At 61.8% G+C, this 18835-nt stretch overlaps 2 protein-coding genes across 3 annotated transcripts; both read left to right on the top strand.

Moving 5' to 3' along the window:
• The first annotated feature begins 510 nt into the window (after nucleotides 1-510).
• LOC125616508 (lymphocyte antigen 6D-like) lies at nucleotides 511-8338 on the top strand. Of its 2 annotated transcripts, XM_048801888.1 has the most exons (3): nucleotides 517-574; nucleotides 3637-3735; nucleotides 6937-8033. In XM_048801888.1, exons 1-3 carry the CDS (start codon nucleotides 523-525, stop codon nucleotides 7146-7148), a joined length of 363 nt encoding a protein of 120 aa, XP_048657845.1. In that variant the 5' UTR covers nucleotides 517-522; the 3' UTR covers nucleotides 7149-8033. The 2 variants fall into 2 exon arrangements, with proteins under 2 accessions (XP_048657846.1, XP_048657845.1); XM_048801889.1 differs by lacking the exon at nucleotides 3637-3735 and having other exon boundaries at nucleotides 511-574; nucleotides 6937-8338.
• Nucleotides 8339-16713: 8375 nt separating this feature from the next.
• LOC107142975 (lymphocyte antigen 6 family member D) lies at nucleotides 16714-18432 on the top strand. Its single transcript, XM_015486544.2, has 3 exons — nucleotides 16714-16864; nucleotides 17619-17717; nucleotides 17899-18432. Exons 1-3 carry the CDS (start codon nucleotides 16801-16803, stop codon nucleotides 18129-18131), a joined length of 396 nt encoding a protein of 131 aa, XP_015342030.2. The 5' UTR covers nucleotides 16714-16800; the 3' UTR covers nucleotides 18132-18432.
• Nucleotides 18433-18835: the final 403 nt, after the last annotated feature.

The raw sequence follows: 18835 nt of genomic DNA, 5'->3' as shown, positions 1-18835 counted from the left end.
GACCCGTGGACCAATGCAAGCACAGACCCTTTCCTGTGGCCCCTGGGCACCCTGGTCACACCCTGGGCACTCTGCCATCCCCAGTCCAGCCTGGAGGCCAGACTCAGGAATCTGGTGGGGATTGGCTGCTGGGTGCTGCTCGGCTCTGCCTCAGGTTCGGCTCTGTGGGTGATGGACCAGTAGCACCATCAGCCCCAGGACGAGCCCAGACCTTCACCCTGCCCGGACCTCCACGTCAGAGTCAGCATTAGTCCCCAGTAGGCCCAAACAGGTGTCCATCATCGACCTCAGGGAGGAGAGGTGGCTGGCTCAGAACCTAGGCACAGCCAGAGTGGGCACAGAGGACCTCCTGAGAGCCCTGAGCCCTGGGGGTGGGGCCAAGGGAGCCTGGGGGCATGAGTCAGGCCAGCCCTGCCATCCCAAGCTCATCTTCCTGCTAAATTACCAGGTCTGACTCCGGCACCCGCAGCTGTATAAAGGCACCCTTACCCAGGCGGCTCCCAGTCCTGGCGGATGTCCACGATGAGGCCCCTCCTGGTGTTACTGCTCCTGGCTACTGTGTGTACTGTCCTGGGTAAGGCCGCTGGCTGCAGGCGGGGTGGGCCGGGCTCCCAGGCAGGGCGCGGGGGCCTGGGCACTGGCGAGGCTGGCTCTTTGCCGAGGAGACCGAGTGCTCCCTGGAGCCTCAGCCTGGGTTGGGGGTCACAGGGAGTGAGGGGAGCCCCTCAGGCAGTCCCCTGCCTGGAAAAATGTTGTGGCTCTCTACTTAGGGCCTGGCTCTTGTGGAGACAGAACTCTGGCGGAGGGCTGGAGAGGCAGACTGTGTGCCCGGGGCACCGGGGCTGGCCTTCGACTGGGGTAATTCCATCCCCTCCCCCCCAGGACAGGGTGCAGGACTGTTCACTCGAGGAAGGAAGTTCCCAAGCAAAACAGAATGAGTGGGTCACCCCCACCAGCCCACTCTGCCCTGACCCTGATAAGCTGGTTTGGGGACAGAAATGAGGCCAGGGGTGGGAAGGGATGTTCTGCAGCAGGCGATTACCAGCTGAATAATTATCATTTGGAGGATAATTAGCCCCATCAGCTTCCCCTGGGGGTGTGGAGAGGGAACCTTGGGGATCCACCCAGCTGGAGGGACACCTTCAATAGGAGGCTGGAGAGGCAAAGGCAGGGGCATTGGGCAAGGGCCTGAGGCTGACTCCAGAGGACATGGCAAGGACAAAACTTAGGCACTCACCAGAGGAGGCAGGGTGCTGGAAGATCCCAGGCCACAGCACCACTCAGGTCTCACCAGTCCTGGTCAGGACACCGCTGTGGGAGAGAGGGGCTGAGAGGCCTGGGTCAGGAGTTAGGACACTGGCCAGACCTTTACCCTAGGGCTTAGCATCTGTGGGTAGCTGATGAGGACCTAGTAAGGGTTATCCTGGGGTCTCTCACAAGTGCCCAGGGCAGAGGGTCTGGAGAATCTCAGGAAAGAGACTAAGGTAGGGTCCTTGCTCAGAGAACCCTAGGAGTGCCTCTCGGGCCTGGCAGGACCAGGGACCCGCTGCAGAGAGAGGAGGCAGAAATGGCCAGGGGTCACCTCAAAGGCAGCTATTTCTCCTTGGGTGGTTCCAGAGCCCTGACCCGAGAAGTGTGGCCTCTGAGCTCAGAGTGGGGACTAAGCCCCTCCCCACTCTCTGCCCAGGGCCGTGACAATGGCTGTACATGGGCTGACCCATGAGTGGAAGGTGTGATCACCTCATTGCACAGGTGGGGCTCTTCAGTCACAGTAGGTGTGCATATCCAGGGGAACCAGGGCACCCTACAGACCACCCCTACAGGACACCCCTTCAGAGAACCCCTACAGGACACCCCTACAGAGAACCCCTACAGGACACCCCTACAAGACACCCCTACAGAACACCTCTACAGGACACCCCTATAGGACATCCCTACAGGACACCCCTACAGGACACCCTTACAGATACCCCTACAGGGCACCCCTACAGAGTACCCAAACAGAAACCCCTACAGGACACCCCTACAGGACACCCCTACAGGACACCCCTACAGACCACCCCTACAGGACACCCTTACTGGCCATCCCTACAGACACCCCTACAGGACACCCCCATATGACAACCTATGGGACATTCCCTACAGAACACTCCTTACAAGGCACCTCTCCCGGCAGCCCAGCCTCCACACAGGACACCGTGGGGGAGCCTCCTGGCCCCTGCATGCCCTCTTGTAGCCCCCAGGTCCTGGCATCTCTTTAACTAGCACGTCCCTTCCCCAGACTGCCCACAGAGATCCTTACTACAGGCCAAACTCTGGGCCTCCCACTCCAGAAGACCTTTCCAGGTCACCCTCTTCACTCTGTGGAGACAGCGTCCACAGAGTGACCATTGTACCTTCTGCTCCAACCCGCTGCCGGTCATACCACTGTCCCTGGGCCAGCCACATCCAGGCAGTTTGTCCTCTGTTAAGGGAAGCCTTGACACAGTCCTTGTAGTCAGAAGTTGGGGTAACCACAGAGCACCAGAGCCAGCCATCTCCAGGGCCTGCCCAGCTCCTGACCACTGGCAGCCTGGACCAAGGCCTTTTGCTGCAGACTCTGTTCATCCCAGGGATGAGGGTCACCCCATCCTGGAGGCTTCTGCCCTCCTTCCTCAAGGAAGGAGAGGACTGGACACACACATGTCATGCATCACACCACTCCATGATCTGAGAACTCCAAGAGCATCATTGTTCATCCCATCTCATCGGTGAGGACACCCTGGCTCAGACAGGGAGGGGACAGGGATGGTGGGATTAGAACCCAGATCACCTCTGAAGCCAACCAACCCACTCTGCACAGATCCTGCTGCTGAGGACTGTTGCTTTCTCCCACCCATTCATGCACCCATGCATCCACCCACCCACTCGTTGCCAAACACCCATCAGGTCAAGGGGGTGCCCGTGGTCTGCAGTGGCCCTGTCGGCACTCTGGACCCACTGTCCTGACGGCTCCAGTTGGGCACAAGGTAGGAACAAGAGCGGCCGGATCCTGCCCGGCAGGCATCCTGCTGGGAGAGGAAACAAGGTGCCACCCAGAGAAACAGATGCCAGGCCCCAGGGCCACTCTTCTCCCCAGTGGTTCCCAGTAGCTCAGGACCACTCACCTACCCATCATCCACCCCCCTCCCCCGTCATCCACCCGCCCATCCATCCATCTGCCCATCACCCATCCATTCACCAGCTATCTACTCATCAGGACCTTTCCTGGTTCAGCTGTCATGGCTCCGCTACTCTCTCTAGTCCTCTGTAGAGGCACTGCAGGGCAGAGACAGAAGAACGCAGGAGTTCACGGTGCCAGGAAAGCCTGGGCAGAGGGGCTGTGAGCCCAGCCCCAGGGCAGCCTGTCCACACCACACCCCACACCTACCTATCCCTCAAGCTGACGGCCCGGCACTGACACATGGGACCAGAAGGAAGGGAGTTGGGAGCATGTCCAAATCACCAAGTCCCTCCCCCCAACCCTCCAAAGACGTGGAGCACCCCTGGAGCAGGGAGGAGGAGACCCAGAGAGGAGACCCTGAGTGGGCCGCAGGGCAGGCAGCTGGGCCTTCAGCCCCAGCCCAGCCCAGACTGACGGCCTGTGCTTCCCCCCAGCCCGGGCCCTGCACTGCCACGTGTGCTGCGGCCACGAGAACTGCGAGTCTCTAGTGGAGTGTGCCCCGACGGACAAGTTCTGTGTGATCACCAGGGCGAGTGAGTACCCTGGGCCACGCGGCCCCGGCCTGCCCACCTCCACACCCAGCCAGAGCCCAGTGCCCAGCCCCACCTCAGTCAGATCCCAGGGACACCCTCCAGTCCACAGTGCAACCCATGAATCCATGTAGGAGATGAGGGATCAGGGGCAGCTGTCCACACACTGGCACCTGGAAGACGCTAGCCCCACTCCACCCCGGCTCCTAAGCCCAGCCTTCCACCTACTGTGTGCTTCTTGGCCTCTTCCCAGCTCCCTCTCAAATCAGCCATGACTGGACATGACCTCCTGCCCCAGTGCCCACTCCCTGAGCTGGATCTCTGCCCTGTCCACATGGTAGCAGAGCAGCCTCCTCCAGAAGTCACTGCCTGCCGCCCTTCCCACACCTCCACAGGCCAGAGCTCCTCCTTCCTGTGCCCCTCTGCACCCAGGCTTTGGGGGCTGAGCTAGGGCCAGAGCTCAGGTGTGGGGCCAAGAGGTGCCTGTGACAGGAGTCCGGGCAGTGCACAGGAGTAGCCCAGAGGTCACCTCACAGGGCTGAGCAGGACAGAAGAGAAGGTGCTGCGCACAGTGAAGCAGGTCACCGTTGGTGACCCCGAGGGCTGTAAGGCCTGACCCAGTTGCAAAGGATGAGACTGGGCAGTGGGGAAGCTGGCCAGAAGGGGCAGCAGGACCAGGTGAGACTGCAGAGAAGGAAGGAAGTGTACAGGCAGAGCCTCTGACCTTGGTGTGTCACCTCTGGGCAGTGTCACCTCTAAGCCTGGGGTGCTCTCCCCTTGCAGCTTGCTGCCACCATTGGGATCATGTCCATGAGGTTCTCTGGCCCCTGATAAATGGCAGCTGCAATGGTGACTGTCCCCAGGCTCCTGGCCTGCGTGTCAGGCAGGGGAACCAGGCAGCACTGCAGCTCTGGGCCACTCCCTGGGCCACAGACTCCTACAGCTCCCAGAGATGACAAAAGCCCCCTCAGACTCAGAGTCACCCCATCTACCGAGGCAGTATCCTCCCCGGGCCCTACAAGGACCCAGGTGGCCCTTGTGTACCTGCCAGCCCTGGAGAATGAAGGGGAAGCAGCATGTGCCCCCCCATGCCCCCTACTCAGCAGAGCAGGGCCTGCCTGGAGACACCTCCTCGCCCCACTCTCCACCCTGCTCCGCCCTGCTCCGTACCCCCGAGCTCGGGCACACCCGCCCTTCCGAGGCTCACGTGATGCAGGGGTGGCAGGTCAAGGGGGTGCCCGTGGCCTGCAGTGGCCCTGTCGGCACTCTGGGCCCACTGTCCTGACGGCTCCAGTTGGGCACAGGTAGGAACAAGAGCGGCCAGATCCTGCCCTGCAGGCTTCCTGCTGGGAGACGAAACAAGGTGCCACCCAGAGAAACAGATGCCAGGCCCCAGGGCCACTCTTCTCCCCAGTGGTTCCCAGTAGCTCAGGACCACTGGGCGCCCCTCGCCTGAAGCCTCGGGTCTCACAGCCAGACAGTGCCCAGTGCCCTGAGGGCCCTGGCCTCTTTGGGATGGGGGTTCTCTCAGGCCCTGCAGGCTCCCACTCCACGCCCCTTCCCCTAAATAGTCACTGTGTCCCTGAGTGCCAGCTGGGGGTGGGTTCAGAGATGGGTGCAGACTTCCGGTCCTCCAGGGACCTCAGGGTCACCGCTGACCATGGGACAACGGGGTGCCAGGCTGACAAGCAGTCAGGGGCACTCCTCTGGGGGGCACCAGGAAGCACCCTGGAGCAAAACAGGAGGCTGGGGACACAGCCTTGGCAGGAAGGTCCAGGTGGAAGGACCCCACACCCTGGGCCACCAAGCTGACCCCAGCAGGTGGTGGGACTCCCTGACTCTCCTGGCCCTGAGGAGGGAGGGAAAGGGGATTAGGAAACCTGCGATGGCAGTAAGGGACTGAAGCTGCGTCAGAGACTGACCCTGCCGAGCCTGGCCTGCGTCCTTGCCCACCTCTGACTGGAGCCTGCAATGGTCCGGCTCAGTAGCCCATCTCTTGGGCGAGGAAGCCAGCTCAGAGCCCAGCCAGGGAAGGAAGGCCAAGCTCCGGCCAGAGCCAGAGCTTTCTTTCTTCAAACCAGTGCCGGCAAGGACACTGTGCCCGTCCATGTCCCCAGCAATCACTCAGAAATGGCCGGTGAACATTGCCTCTCCTTCACCTGACCCATCAAAAAAGCTCCTTGCTTAAAAACTGGGCATAATAACATACTGACCACAGGTCTCAAGCCATGACTCACGCAGGGCAGGATGGGAAGGGGTGCCACGGCCTGCCATCCTGTGCCACCCTGAGAGTCTGTGTCCTCAGAGCCTCTCAAGAGGGCCACTCAGCCTTAGCCAGCAGGTGGATTCGCACTGACCTCAGAGGCTCCCTGGTGTCCAGGAGAGCTTCGTTCCACCTGGACCCAGCGGCTCTGTCCTTCCACTCTGCCAAGGCCGGGAAAGGGCTGTTCAGACTTGGCCCCCAACTCTGCTGTCAACCACCAATGCTCCCAACACGACCCCAAGTTCACTCGTGACCCCAGAACAAGGGCAGAGGCTGCTGGCTCCACTGTTACCAGATGGAGAGACCGAGGCCCAGGGACCTGGCCCGCGAGGGGCAGAAGCACCTTACCCCACCCGCCTATTTCTGGGCCAGTTGTAAACAAGAGGCCCCTGGGGGCTGGCCCGCGTCCTTGCCCACCTCCGACTGGAGCCTGCGTGTCAGGCAGGGGACCAGGCAGCACTGCAACCCCACCCCACAGCCCCCGGCCTCCCCCCGAGCCCTGTGCACACAGATGCAGAGTCACCTCCCAACAACAGCCGTGAGGCCTGGAGGCAGCGTGCCGGCCACGGGCCTTGCCACCCTGTCCCTTACTGCCATCGTAGGTTTCCTAATCCCCAGGTGACCAGGGCTGAGGGTGGGGTCGGTGCCTTCCTGAAGCCCAGAGGAGGAGAGGGGAAGGGAGGGAGGAGCCTCCAAGTCGCTCCTTGGACTCAGAGACCACAACGGTGCCAGGCAAGGGGGAGACAGGTCACGGCAGGTGCCAAAGTAGGACCCCACCTACTCCTCCAAGGCTCCACCTCAAGCCCTCGCAAGCATTCGAAGTCCCAGGAGCCCCCCAAAGCAGGCTGCGCCCTGGGTGTTTAGGTGGCAGGGCTGGGTGGGTGCCGGGGCCTCTGGGCCTGTGGTTCATGCCACCCATGAACCCTGTCCTCTCTCCACAGCCAACCCCGGCGGCATCCTTGTCATGAAGTCCTGCGCCCCGACCTGCCCCAACAGCACTGTGTCCTCGGACGGCCGCGCCCTCTCTGTCTCCTGCTGCGAGGGCAGCCAGTGCAACCGCAGCGCAGCCTCGGGCCTCGGGGGCAGCCTGGGGACCCTGGGGGCCAGCACCGCCGCCAGCCTGCTGTGGGCCCTGCTCCACGCGGCTTGGTGAGGGTCCAGCCTGCATCTCTGCGCCTCGCAGCACGAGTCTGTCTGCACCTGAGCAGTGCCCCACTCCGTCCCAGAGGGGGCCCCAGACCCAGCTAGCACCCCTCCCCCTCTTCCCAGGAGAGAAATGAAGGACCACAGCCCCTCAGTCCCCTACCCTGATGAGGAAAGAGCCCCTCCTGCCCTGGGGGCCGTCCAACAGGCTGCCCAGGAGGGGACATCTCCAGCCATGCTCAGCCCTTTCCTGCTCCTGAGGCTTTGGAGTGGGAGGGGTGCCCCAGGTCTCCCAGCTGTCTGCACCCCCACTCAGGGCTAAGACCCAGGGGCTCAGGCTGGGGTTTTCCCTCTCAAGGGTGCCTGTAAGACCTGGTGCTCATGGCCGTCGGGCCCCTGGGCCTCTCCTGTGCCAGGAGTAGCCCTGACATGGAGAACATGGCTGTGAGTTTTGGGGCATCTCTCTGCACTCCCGTGCAACCCCCGTTCTTACCCCATTCACCCACCCGCCACCACCCACTGCTGTCACTCACTGTTCCTCACTCTCACACATCCTATCCACCACTGACCACAGCACTGACCAGTCACAGACCTACCTCCCAGGGCTTTCCAGGGACTCCAAATGCTAGCCAGTGCCCCCAGCCCAGGGACCACCACCAGCCCCTGTCCAGGTGAACACAGGCTTTTTAAATGGTCCCTTGGTGGCCCCCGTGGGGGTGGGGCAGGGCCTCGGGACTTGGTATCCGGCATTGAGACATAGGGGGTGGGCTGTCCATTCCCACTGGGCATGGGGAGACCCTCCTATTTCCAGAGAGTGTTGCCTCCCAGCCTGTTCCCCAGGGTGTCCTGAGAAATGAATAAAGTGGCAGAGATGTCAGGTCTGGGGGTCTTTCTGGTCCTTGGTCTTCGCACTCAGAGAGAAGACGGGCCTCAGCACCTCAGACAGCCGGGGGGCTTTGGGAAAGGCTGCTGGTTCCCAAGAGGCCAAGCCCAGGCATGAGAGAGAGCACTTGCTTCGTACCTTGGTCTACTGCAAGCCTCAGGAGGGCGCTAGGAGTGCGTGTCCAGTCAGTCCCAGTGGGGGTGCCCTTGGGCTGCTCTGGGGAGCTCTTCTGAGCCTTGGTGTCCCCCAGGGTGCCCACATCCTCCTTGGTGTCCCCACGTGGCCTCACCCTCCTGCTGCCGTGGGCCCCATGCCCTCACGGTCCACATCCCCTCCACCCCCTGACAGGCCCTGGGACTCTGAGGCCTCTCAAGGCCACGTCTCCTCCCAGGGCTCTTTCTGGGGAGCAAAACCAGAGCCCCCCAATTCTGGAGGAACCCTGTTCCCCCACCTTCAGCCCAGGGCTGGCCTGCAGGGGCAGCAGGAGGCCCATTCTCAGAACCCGCCCAGGTCCTACAGGCCATGGCTTGGGTTTCCCTGCTCCCGCCATGGGCCTGCCTGCCCTGCCCACTTTAGTGTCCAGTCCTGAGTCCTTCCCTGCTCTTCTGCCTTTTGGAGTTCAGAGGCTGGAAGAGATGTCGTTTCCCTTCCCCTACTTCTTTATCCCCCATATCCCTGCCCCAGGTGACAGGAACAAACACTGGGCCCAGGCAAGTGGAGGCAGGCCTCCTGCCCACCTGGCAGAGCCGGCTCTCATGGCCAGGTGTGGCTGCGAGATTCCCTAAGCAGTGTCTGTCTCCACTCTGGGAGTCTGGCAGGGGGGGAGGCAAGGCACCCAGACTCCCCCACAGTCTCCCTTGGCCTCTACCCTCTTCACCTGCCTGCTACAGGGTCACACCCAGAAGGAGGAAGGCCCCACCAGAGCCCCACCTGTCCACTGGCCACTGCCCCTTTGTGCCCAGACTCGAGCCCCCTGCCCTGCATGTTCCTGAACAGCCTTGCCTGGCTGATCCCGTCCTGTGCAGTGGCCACTCTGTGGGACATGGGTGTAGCTGGAAATGAGGTCAGGACACCGAGATCTGGAGGGCACACTTTATTAGTGGAGCCACGGCCCAAAGGGATGATTCCCAAAGTCCGAGCCCCGAGCGCAGCCGGGTTCTTACTTTCATACATAAGCAAGTTTGGGGTGCAGCAAGGCAGGGAGTTGGTGCCATGTCACTGGGGGGTGTGTTCTACGTCTCCTGTGCGGGCACAAGCTTGTGGACAGTCCGGGACTCCACATACAACTCAGGGACTTTCACTGCACTAAGTCTGAGGGGACGGTGCCGTTGCTTTGTTTTCCTGCTGCTGCTGCTGCTGAGGTTTCCTTTCACAGCTGCTGCAAGCCTCTATGGTGACATGTCCCTGTGCAGAGCTGCTGGGCTTCCGCCTGCAAGACGGCAGCCCGCCAGCTCTGCCCCTGCTCAAGTTCCTATTGTGTCCTTCTACCACGTGGGAAGCGGGGGGCTGGGGCATGGGGTGGGGTTCCCGTTCCGCTCTCACCACACCTGGCGCTGGGAAGACAATGAAGGGCAGTGCCCCCACTCGGAGCCACCCCCTGGAAGCCAGGCTGTCGGACCCCTCACCCTCTGGCCCCAGCCTCCAGGCCCTGCGTGGCCTGCCACTCTGGGTTCCCTTGGGAGTGCTATGGCCCCCGGGAGGGACAACCATCCAGGAGCAACATGGGTCTTCTCTTCTTAAGGGTGGAAAGCCCAGCATGACCCAGGAGGGACCCACCCTGAGGGCAGTCCCCAGCTGCAGGTCCCCAGGGAGACCATCAGCTGCCACATGGCATCACACCCACCTCCTCTCAGAGCTCCCTGCTCCACGGGCAGGCGGGACAGGGACGCTATTCCCCTCCAATGGGGAAGTGGGACACAAAGAGCTTCCCACCCCAGCCCCCAGCTCCGGGGGAGTGGCGTGGGCAGCCTGGGTTCTCCACTTCCCACACACTGAGTCACCACACCCAGGCGCCCCCTGCACACCAGGCTCCTTGGGCTTGGGATATCGAGGGACAGCAGACTGGGTCCCTGCCCTTAAGCAGGAGAGGCGGGGGGCACTGTGAGCAAAGCAGCTAGCCCACGGGGGCCCCGTATCAGAGAGGAGGGAGGACAGGCCTGGGGAGCGTGGCTGAGATGCTGCCCATGGGAAGACACTGACCGTGGGCCCAGCACAGCCAAGGCCTGGAGGAGGGGGGTGGGTCCCGGGACTAGGAGGAGCCCAAACGCTGGGAACAAATAGGGGTGGGCCCCTGAGAGTGGCAATAAGCCTGGCCAGCCCAGAGGGTGCTAAAGCAGGGCCAGGAGGCGGGTCTGACTCTAAGGCACTCTGTGGGCAGAGGCCCTCCATCATCATCTGTGTCTAGAGTCTGGCCCCCTCCTTGGGACAACACTGGGGATCCCGAGGGGATGGCAGGGCTGGGGCAGCAGTCTCAGCCCCCGCCAGCCAGAGATGGGGCTACAGAGGAAAGAGAGGAAGGAGGGAAATGGGGGACCAGGACTTGGGGAGGGTTTAGATGTGCCCTCCTAGGTCCCTTCTTGCTGCTAGACTGGTTCGGGAGGAGCCATTGCCATATGTGGGGACAGGAGCCAGCAGGCTGGGACAATCACCCCTGAAGGCCAGGACGGGGAGAGGTATCCAGAGCCCACAGGAACTCGGCCAAGACTCAAAGTGCAGGCCAGCCAGACCCGGGGGCCAGCCCGTGGCGGCCCTGCTGGGAGGGCAGTGGGGAGCTCTGGAGCGGAGGCGGGGCCCTCTAGACTCTGCCAGCTCAGCTCATCAGACCTGGGCCCCGAGTCAGGCTGCACCTCTGTCCTGGCACGGCTCCTCTGCCCCACAAGGGCCTGCCAACGTCTCGCCCTACATAACCCTAGGTGCTCACAACACACTTAAACTCTGAGGACTGTGGTAATGAGATCTCAGGTAGGGCCCAGTGTGGGAGCCTCCTCCATCTCCTGGGGTTGTCACCACACCCCAAGAGGGGACTTGTAACAACATGCAAACTCCTGGGTCAACTTCCCCGTCCCTGCCCCAGACAGAGCACCAAAGTGGGGTCCCTGGCTACCAGGCCAAGCCCACCTACTCCAGACTCAAAGCTCAGAAGCCACCTGAGCCTTGAGGGACCCCAGTCCCCCCGCTCCCATCATGCCATGTGCAGAGAGCTGGCTGCTCCCAGAGACGAGGACCCATGACAGAGGCCAACCTGGCAAGCAGGTGCACAGGCACGCCCTTTCCCCTCTGGGCGAGCATCCCAAAGCCCCTCCCAGACCCCTCATATCATATAATCCTTAAAAAGAGCCTGTCTGAAGACTGGGTGTCTCAAGTCCCAGAGCTACCGCCCTCCACCTGCAGACCCAGGGTCTCGGAGCCCCCCGTAGCTACTCTACAGCTTGAGAAGGACCGCTCTCCCGTAGGGAAGGTGCGTGTGGGTGGGCAAGGGCAGGGGAGACGAGAAGCAAGGCAGAGGCAACCTGGCATCTGCCCTATCTCCAGGGGGCACAGCCCTCCAGTGGGAACTTCTAGCTGGGGACAGGGCCTGGAGGAACAAAGCAGACCACCAGGTGGCCCTTTCCTGGGATGAGCTAAAGGTCTCCATGCCCCTGGGCCTTGTGGGACTCCACCCTGGGAGTTGGTCTGCACTGACTCACAGGGAGGGGTCCCTGGGTGGGGTAGGAACACTCCAAAGGCACAGGGAGGCCCTCCGGGAGAGTCAGAAGACCAAGGCCCATCCAGAGGGCGGGGAGCAGTTGGGAAATGGATATCACCGTCCTGGGACTTGTTCCCATGACTAAGGGAAATGTCATTGGGCAGCACTGCTGAATTCACCCAGGTCGTGACAAGATCCAACTCACTGCTTCTTCTAGAACAATCAACCCACACGGCGCCCCACTCCTCATCCCCCACCCTGTTCTACTCCTCTTCATAGGCTCTGTCCATACCAGATGTCCCAGAATGCATTTTGCTTTCCTTATTTAACAAAATAAAACCTTCAGCTCAGTCCTGAAAAAGTGAATTCTGTGGGGAGGAATGCTCCTCGTTCGTGTGGGTCTTCCTGTGTGCTGTCCAGCAGGCAAGCAGCCCATGTCGGTGCTCTTCCGACCATATTTATGTGACGGAAGATGGATGAATGGGCACAGGGATGGATGGGGGGATAGATAATGGATGGATGATGGACTGATGCATGGATGGGTGGATGAATGGATCAGTGAATGGATCGGGGATGGATGCATGAATAGATGGGTAGATGAAGGGCTGGACGGATGACGGGTAGGTGCATGAGTGGACAGATGGTGGACCAGTGTGTGCATGATGGAGGAATGGGTGACGGCTAGATGAACTAGTGTGGAGGTGCACGCGGGCAGCAAGTGAAGGCAGGGCCAAGGACGGAAGTGGAGGAGACGCTGTGTTCTCCTCCCCCATGGAGCTCCAGGCTTGGCAGACACCACCTCTGGGCTATAACGGAGGAGAAGTGAACTGCAGCTCAGCAGAGAGGTGAGCCCGGAAGCTGAGCATAAGCGCAAACCCTCGTCCTTCCCTGGAACCTTGGAAGGAATTTATCTCCACATGCAGAGAGCAGATCACCTGCCAGGTACCTGGTCCTCGGGGCCTTGGTGTGCTGCAAGCCCACACTGCCACAAGCCTGCCGTCCTGGTTTGGGGTCCCCATAGTCATTTGTGCCAAGGTCCCATGGCCCCATGGCTGTGCCCTCTGCACTCTGCCCCACTTCATCATCACTCACTAAAGTCTTCTCCGTCATCACCCAGACGGTGGCCCGAGGCACCCCTGGCTGAGACCTTGGTGCCCGTGTCTGTTGGTCCTCCCGCACAGGCCTGAGAACTGGTTGCTCCCTCTCTGAAGCCTAGGGCCCCAGTCTTGCCCTTCCCAAGAGCAGGCCCCACCCAAGGCAGGGCTGAGTTGCTCAGGCTGACTCCGTGACGTGCTCCTTGGATGTGTACCGTGGCAGGCAGAGAGGAGAGGCCCAGCAAGGATGGAGGGCCAGCACAGGGCATGGCGCCAGACACACACCCAGACCCCGACCCAGTACCTGGACACTAACGGCACCCAGCCCAGCCCAGCCCAGCCATGGGGGGAGGGTACACTGGAGAATGACTGCTGGGGGCCAGGAGCAAAGACGCAGGCAGGGTCATGTAGGCCCTGGGAAGCAAGCGAGCAAGACCCACTTCCAGGCTGTGGCTGGGCGCAAAGGTGACTCCTGTGCTCGGAGGGAGGGCTGTGGAAGAAGAGCCCCAGGCCCCGGGGACAGGCCCAGCTATGACTCCACCGGCAGGGTGATGCTGGGAAGGCCCCACCCCTCCCTGTGTCACCGAGGCCCTGCCTGCCAAGTGTGTGATCTGGAGGGACTAAGTGGCCCAAGGGAAACCCTGCCTCACTGACTCCTCTGGGAGAGCCCCAGGTGACAGGGGACTTGGAACCAGGCCCTGGTGCCCTTGTCAAGATGTCCTCCTTGCTCCACAGCTGATGGCCACCTCGGGTCTCATTTAGATGGCTCCACCCAGGTCTGCCCTCCCGCGGCCCCAACCTTCTGGATGGTCACATGTCTGCAGCGTTAGGGGCCAGGCTCTACGGGCCACGGCCAAACAGACTCCATTTTACCCGAGACTCCACGTCATGGACGACGTGCTTCTCCCAGGGAGAGCCCCTCTGTGCCCAGGGACAGTTGCTTACAGAGCATGTTTGGCAACACAAGATGGCGATTCTCATACAGTGTAAAATCGTTCTCTTTTGGTTCCCATTTTTCTTGGACAATGTACCCTGTCAGAAATTGACTGTCTAGATGTTAGTAACCATTCTCTAACTTGTACTCAACTAGGGACATTTGGGGTCACTCCCCCTTCTGCTTATGATTTTAGATCTCATGATGTTTCTTTATGGTTTTAAATCATAGCAACAGCCACTTATGATTAATATGGTTTGGGACCATAAAGATGCACTCAAACCCCAGGAGGGGGTCAAAGGGTGTAGACTTGCAGCCTGCCCCTTGGCTTGCCAGCTGCTGGGTCCAGACTCCGGCTGGTGAATAGAGCTTCTGTCTCCTGCTTTAAGATCAATTTGGTGATTTATTGCAATCTCGCCTTAACAGCATAACCGCGTACACCACAGATCAGTCTGCCATCTCTCTTTCCCCCCGCTGACCTGGGGCCTGAGACCTGCATATGGTATGTCCTGATAGAATGTAGACTGAATAAGTGAAGTGCCTGGAGGGGCCTGGGTGAGTGGCCAGGACTCGTGCCTGCCCACATGGCAACCTTCCTTTGCCCCAAGGTTTTTGGACATCTCCAGTCCAGGGGCCTGACCTGTGGCCTGGTGTCCGACTTCAGGCCAGGGCAGGACCAGGGCTACACTTTCAGAGGGCCTGGAGTAGCATGCTCTGCCCCCTGAGCCAGGGCCTTCCTTTCTGAGCTCAGGCACCTGGTGACCTCCTGGCACACACAGGGGGACCACAGGAAAGCAAAAGGGAGGGACGTCAGCAGAGGTCTCTGCTCCAGAGCGAGGTTCAGGCCTGTTCCCCAACTTCCTGGCCACCCAGCCAAGTTCAGGGAGTGGGCTGGGCGAGGGGCAGCACAGTGGAGTCCCTGCTCTCTGCTCTCCACCATTCCTATGGCCAATGTCCTGAGGGTACAAGTCACATCAGGGTCCTGGTCCCAGGGACTGAGAGAGAAGGGGCTCTGTGGGAGGAGGGTACTGGAGGGCCATGGAGATGGTAAGAGGGCTTGAGACCACTCCAGGGGTGCTGCCTGTCCTCTCTGCCCTCATTTCCACTAGTAGACGGGTGCTGGTGGGACAGAAGTAAGGCACCACGGGCTCCTGTACCCGCCATACCTCCAGGGCCCCGATCTGGCTGCTGCCTACAGAGAGCCCAGAGTCCACATTTCCTCCTGAGAGTGGATTTCCTTCGAGGCTGTTCCACACGTGGGCCAGGAAACTGCGCAGGGAAGCCAGCTCACGTCCTCTCAGGCAGCCCTGCCAGGGACAAAGGCCCTCCCCACAGAACTGGAGCCCAGCTTCTCTCTTGGCCTCGGGACACACAGCCATTGTGAATCCCGAGGCCCCACCAGCTCCATCATACCCATCAGAAATTCCAAACCTGTTTTTCCAGCAGATTCCTAGCCCAGTGAGTCACCCCTCCCACCTGCCATGCCCCATCTTCACCACCCTGTCCCCAAGCTCTGGGTTCTGCTTCCCAAGGCCTCCAAGTCACCCTCCCTCCAACCACCCTGCACACCCTGGGCCTGTTGTGCCCAGCGGGCCTAGAGCTGGGGTGGCCTTCTGGGCAGCATGGGCCCTGCATTGCCTGCCCACCCTGTGAGGCTGTGGCAGCCCTAAGCAAGCGCCCGGGGACCGGGATCAGCCAGGGAACAGGAGCCCTGACACACGCAGGCTGCAGAGGTGGGGCCGCCCCAAAGGGCTACTCCCAACACCCCTCCGGGTCCCAAAAAGCATCACCCGTGCCCCCTCTGTCCTTGGGCAGGTCTGGCAGGCCCAGGGACTGTCAGAGAGCAGCCTGTCCTCTGTTCCCCCGCCTACAGCCTTAGCTTTACCCCCGGCTCAACACAGAGCCAGCTGGCCCAGGTGCAGGCCACCAGGGCCCAGCAGTGTCAGAACCACAGGGCTCCCAAGAACTTCAGACTGGCCCAGGCCCAGCCTTGGGACAGGCCCAGAGCTCCCTCCATGTTAGCCTGGCCCCCCAGAGCAGGGGCAGCAGCCGGGGGAGCAGGAGGACCCTGCAGGGTCCACCCACACTCCCAGCTGGGCCCATAGGGGAAGCCCCGGCTCCAGTGAGGTGGGTGCTTGAGAGACTAGCTCACGGGGAAAGAAAGTCCCTCTTACACACACAGAGCAAGAAGTGGCCTCTGCCTCCACTCGGCACCAGAGCCAGCACCTGCCAAGGACCCTGGATGCTGGGCCCAGACTTGAGGAACTCCGGCCTGGGAGGATTGAGCAGACGGGCAGATCAGGATGGTGCTGGTTCTGTGCCCCTGAGCAGGGCAGGGAGTGCTGGGTGGGGAGGGTTATGGGCTCCAAGGGAGGGAGGGGGTGAGTCGTGCCTCCACAGGCATCTGCAACGGCCAGATCTCCACAGCCTAAGGTCTCCACACCACCTTCCCGGCCCACACTCGACTTCCAAGAGCTGTTCCTGCCCAGCGGCTCCTCCTCCCCACCCACCAACCCAGCTGCCCCACAACCTCTGCCTCAGCAGGGATGCTTTACTCCCTGGGGTTCTTGCTCCAGGGTCCACTGGGCTGGCCCAGCACCCTGAGTCAGAACCCAGGCAGGCAGGGTCAGTGCCTCTCCCCTGCCTCCCTGCAGTGGGTTCCCCAGAGCATCTGGGACAAGCTGTGGCTTGAAGGACCTCTCTGGGGTTGGGAAATGCAGGGCAAAGACACAAGGTGACAGACCAGGTAGATGGTTAGAGACAATGTGACCCAGGACCAGCAGACAGACCATGAGGGGACTGAGCAGAAGCAGGGAGCCGCAGGGCAGGACGGACACGGAAGCCCTGTGCACACCCAGCCCTGGCTAGGCCCAGAGAGGTGGGCTAGGGGCAGTGTCCTTCCAGCTGGCAGGAGCCAGGCATGAGTGGGGCTGGTGGGTGTGGACCAGGCAGAGTGAGGCAGGTCCAGATGGCATGCCACTGGCTGGCGGGCTGCCACCCCACACCCTCCACGGCACCATCCCAACTATAAGTCCTCCCCAGAGGAGGGGCCCCCACTGCTCCCAGATGATGCTCGGTATGAAGACGGTCCTGCTGCTCCTCGTCATCCTGGCTGTGGCCATGGGCCCAGGTGAGAGGCTAGGCCTGGGGGTCAAGTGAGGGTGGGCAGCTTTGGCCTGTTTGCCAGACCCTCAGCCTCAGCCAGGGCAATCACCAAACACTGGAAGCCTGGAGGAGTTCAGGCTCAGAGAATCCCGATGTTGTGGAGGGCTCGACTCTTGGAATCTAGAGCAAAACGAACTCCATTTCGACTTGGCAGAATCCCAGACTTAGGGCACTTCAGAATCAGGGAATTTTGTAATGCACCAGGAGAATCTCGGGCTGAGAGCCACAAAGCCTGGAGTTGTCTTGAGATGCCGCTCTCCTGGGAAGGACAGACTCAGGGCCATCGGCCCCTGCTGCCAGCCCCTCCCTGACAGCCCTGGGGTGGCTTAGCCCCACTTCCCCAAGACTCAGGAAGCCAAGCCAAGAACCCGCGTCCTCAGAACCATCAGGGTGGAGCAGCAGCTGTGTCCTGACAACTGTCCTGGGCCTAGTCCCAGGGCTGAGACCTCTAGGAAGGGTCTAGGAAGGGTCTAGGAAGGGTCTCCCCGGTACTCTATCCTCTTCACTTCCTGGCTGCTCCCCAGGCATGGTCCAGGACAGGACCTCTAGGAAGGGAGTCTGAAGGGCCAGCAGACTCCCCCAAGCTGTGCAGGGGGTGAGGGTCCTGTGCATCCGTGGGCTCAGGGGCAGGGGCAGGAGTAGAGAGGGTTCTGTCCTGCAGGGATCTCTGTGCGCAGTGGCCCCAGGCCCAGCTGAGACACTGACCCCTCACCCCCTAGCCCGGGGACTCCGCTGCCACGTGTGCTCCAGCTCCACCAACTGTAAGCAGCCGCAGACCTGCCCAGCCAGCTCCCGCTACTGCAGGACCATGACCACAGGTGGGTGGCAGCCCAGCTGCTGCAGGGTGTGGGGGACCAGGGGGGAGCCACGCTCGTGACGGTTTGGTCTTAGTGGTGATCCTAGCCCGGAGGTGGAGGGTGCCCGTGGCAGCTGGACTCGGGGCTGTGTGGGCGTGGGCTGGGGTGAGGCGGGCAGGCCTGACACCCCGTCTATGTGCAGTGGAGCCTCTGTCGGGGAACCTGGTGAGGAAAGAGTGCGCAGACGCGTGCATGCCCAACTACAGCCAGCAGGGCCAAGTCAGCAGCGGCGTCCAGTCCACCCAGTGCTGCCAAGACGACCTGTGCAACGAGCGGCTACACAGCTCTGCGCCCGCCCGCACCCTGCTCAGCAGCGCCACCCTGGGCCTGCTGCTGGCCCTGGGCCTCCTCGCCGGCGTGGCCCCCAGCCTGTGACCCCCCCAAGGCAAGGGTGTCACCCCTTTCCCTCTCTCCCCTGGGGCCCCCCACAGCCCCCTTCCTCCCTGGCCATGACGGGAGTGCCCGATGCCCAAGGCTGGGCCTTCCCAGGAGGCTGGGCGAGGTCAGGGTGGGCATGGAGAGTCGACCACCTGGAGCAGCACCTCCCCCGGGACAGGAGGGTGTGGCCGGCCAGGCACGCAGGAGGGCAGACAGGCCACCCTGGTCCCCTGGTTTTGTCCTGGCTCCTTTATTTTTCTACTTGAGCCTCTGCAAGGAAATAAATGATGTAAAACCAGTGTGGGTGTGGAATGGGGGTGGGGCTGGAGACCCCAGTCTCCAGCACTTGCCGCCTGGGGCAGCCTTGGCAGCGCGCGGGCAGTGCAGGAGGCTTCACCACCCCTGGAGGGATCAGGCCTTCCCCGGTGCCTCCAGCAGCCACAGAGGAGGAAGGCGCCCCTGGGGTGAGGCACCCTGGAACACAGGCCAGTAGCGCCCAGAGGCGGAGGGACACCCACCCAGGCCACATCCCTGAGATCTGGGTACAGAGGCTCAGAGAGACCCCAGTCTTGAGCTATGCAGACACTGCTCCAAGGCCAGGCCAGCTGTCCCCTGACCACACAGAGCCCCGCAGCCCCTGGGCCAGAACTCACCCAGGGGAGCTGGGGGCCTGACTCGGCCAGAGGCTAGGTGCGGTGGCC

This window comes from Marmota marmota, unplaced genomic scaffold (genome assembly GCF_001458135.2).
Source record: "Marmota marmota marmota unplaced genomic scaffold, marMar, whole genome shotgun sequence".
In the NCBI taxonomy this organism is placed as follows: Eukaryota; Metazoa; Chordata; class Mammalia; order Rodentia; family Sciuridae; genus Marmota; species Marmota marmota.
The sequence above is the reverse complement of the archived record's forward strand: the minus strand, read 5'-3'. Positions and strand labels throughout refer to the sequence as shown.

Coding starts and splice junctions, on each gene's coding strand:
- LOC125616508 (XM_048801888.1), top strand. CDS start 523: ATGAGGCCCCTCCTGGTGTTACTGCTCCTGGCTACTGTGTGTACTGTC. Junction 575..3,636: donor TACTGTGTGTACTGTCCTGG/GTAAGGCCGCTG, acceptor GCTTCCCCCCAG/CCCGGGCCCTGCACTGCCAC. Junction 3,736..6,936: donor CTGTGTGATCACCAGGGCGA/GTGAGTACCCTG, acceptor CTCTCTCCACAG/CCAACCCCGGCGGCATCCTT.
- LOC107142975 (XM_015486544.2), top strand. CDS start 16,801: ATGATGCTCGGTATGAAGACGGTCCTGCTGCTCCTCGTCATCCTGGCT. Junction 16,865..17,618: donor GGCTGTGGCCATGGGCCCAG/GTGAGAGGCTAG, acceptor CTCACCCCCTAG/CCCGGGGACTCCGCTGCCAC. Junction 17,718..17,898: donor CTGCAGGACCATGACCACAG/GTGGGTGGCAGC, acceptor GTCTATGTGCAG/TGGAGCCTCTGTCGGGGAAC.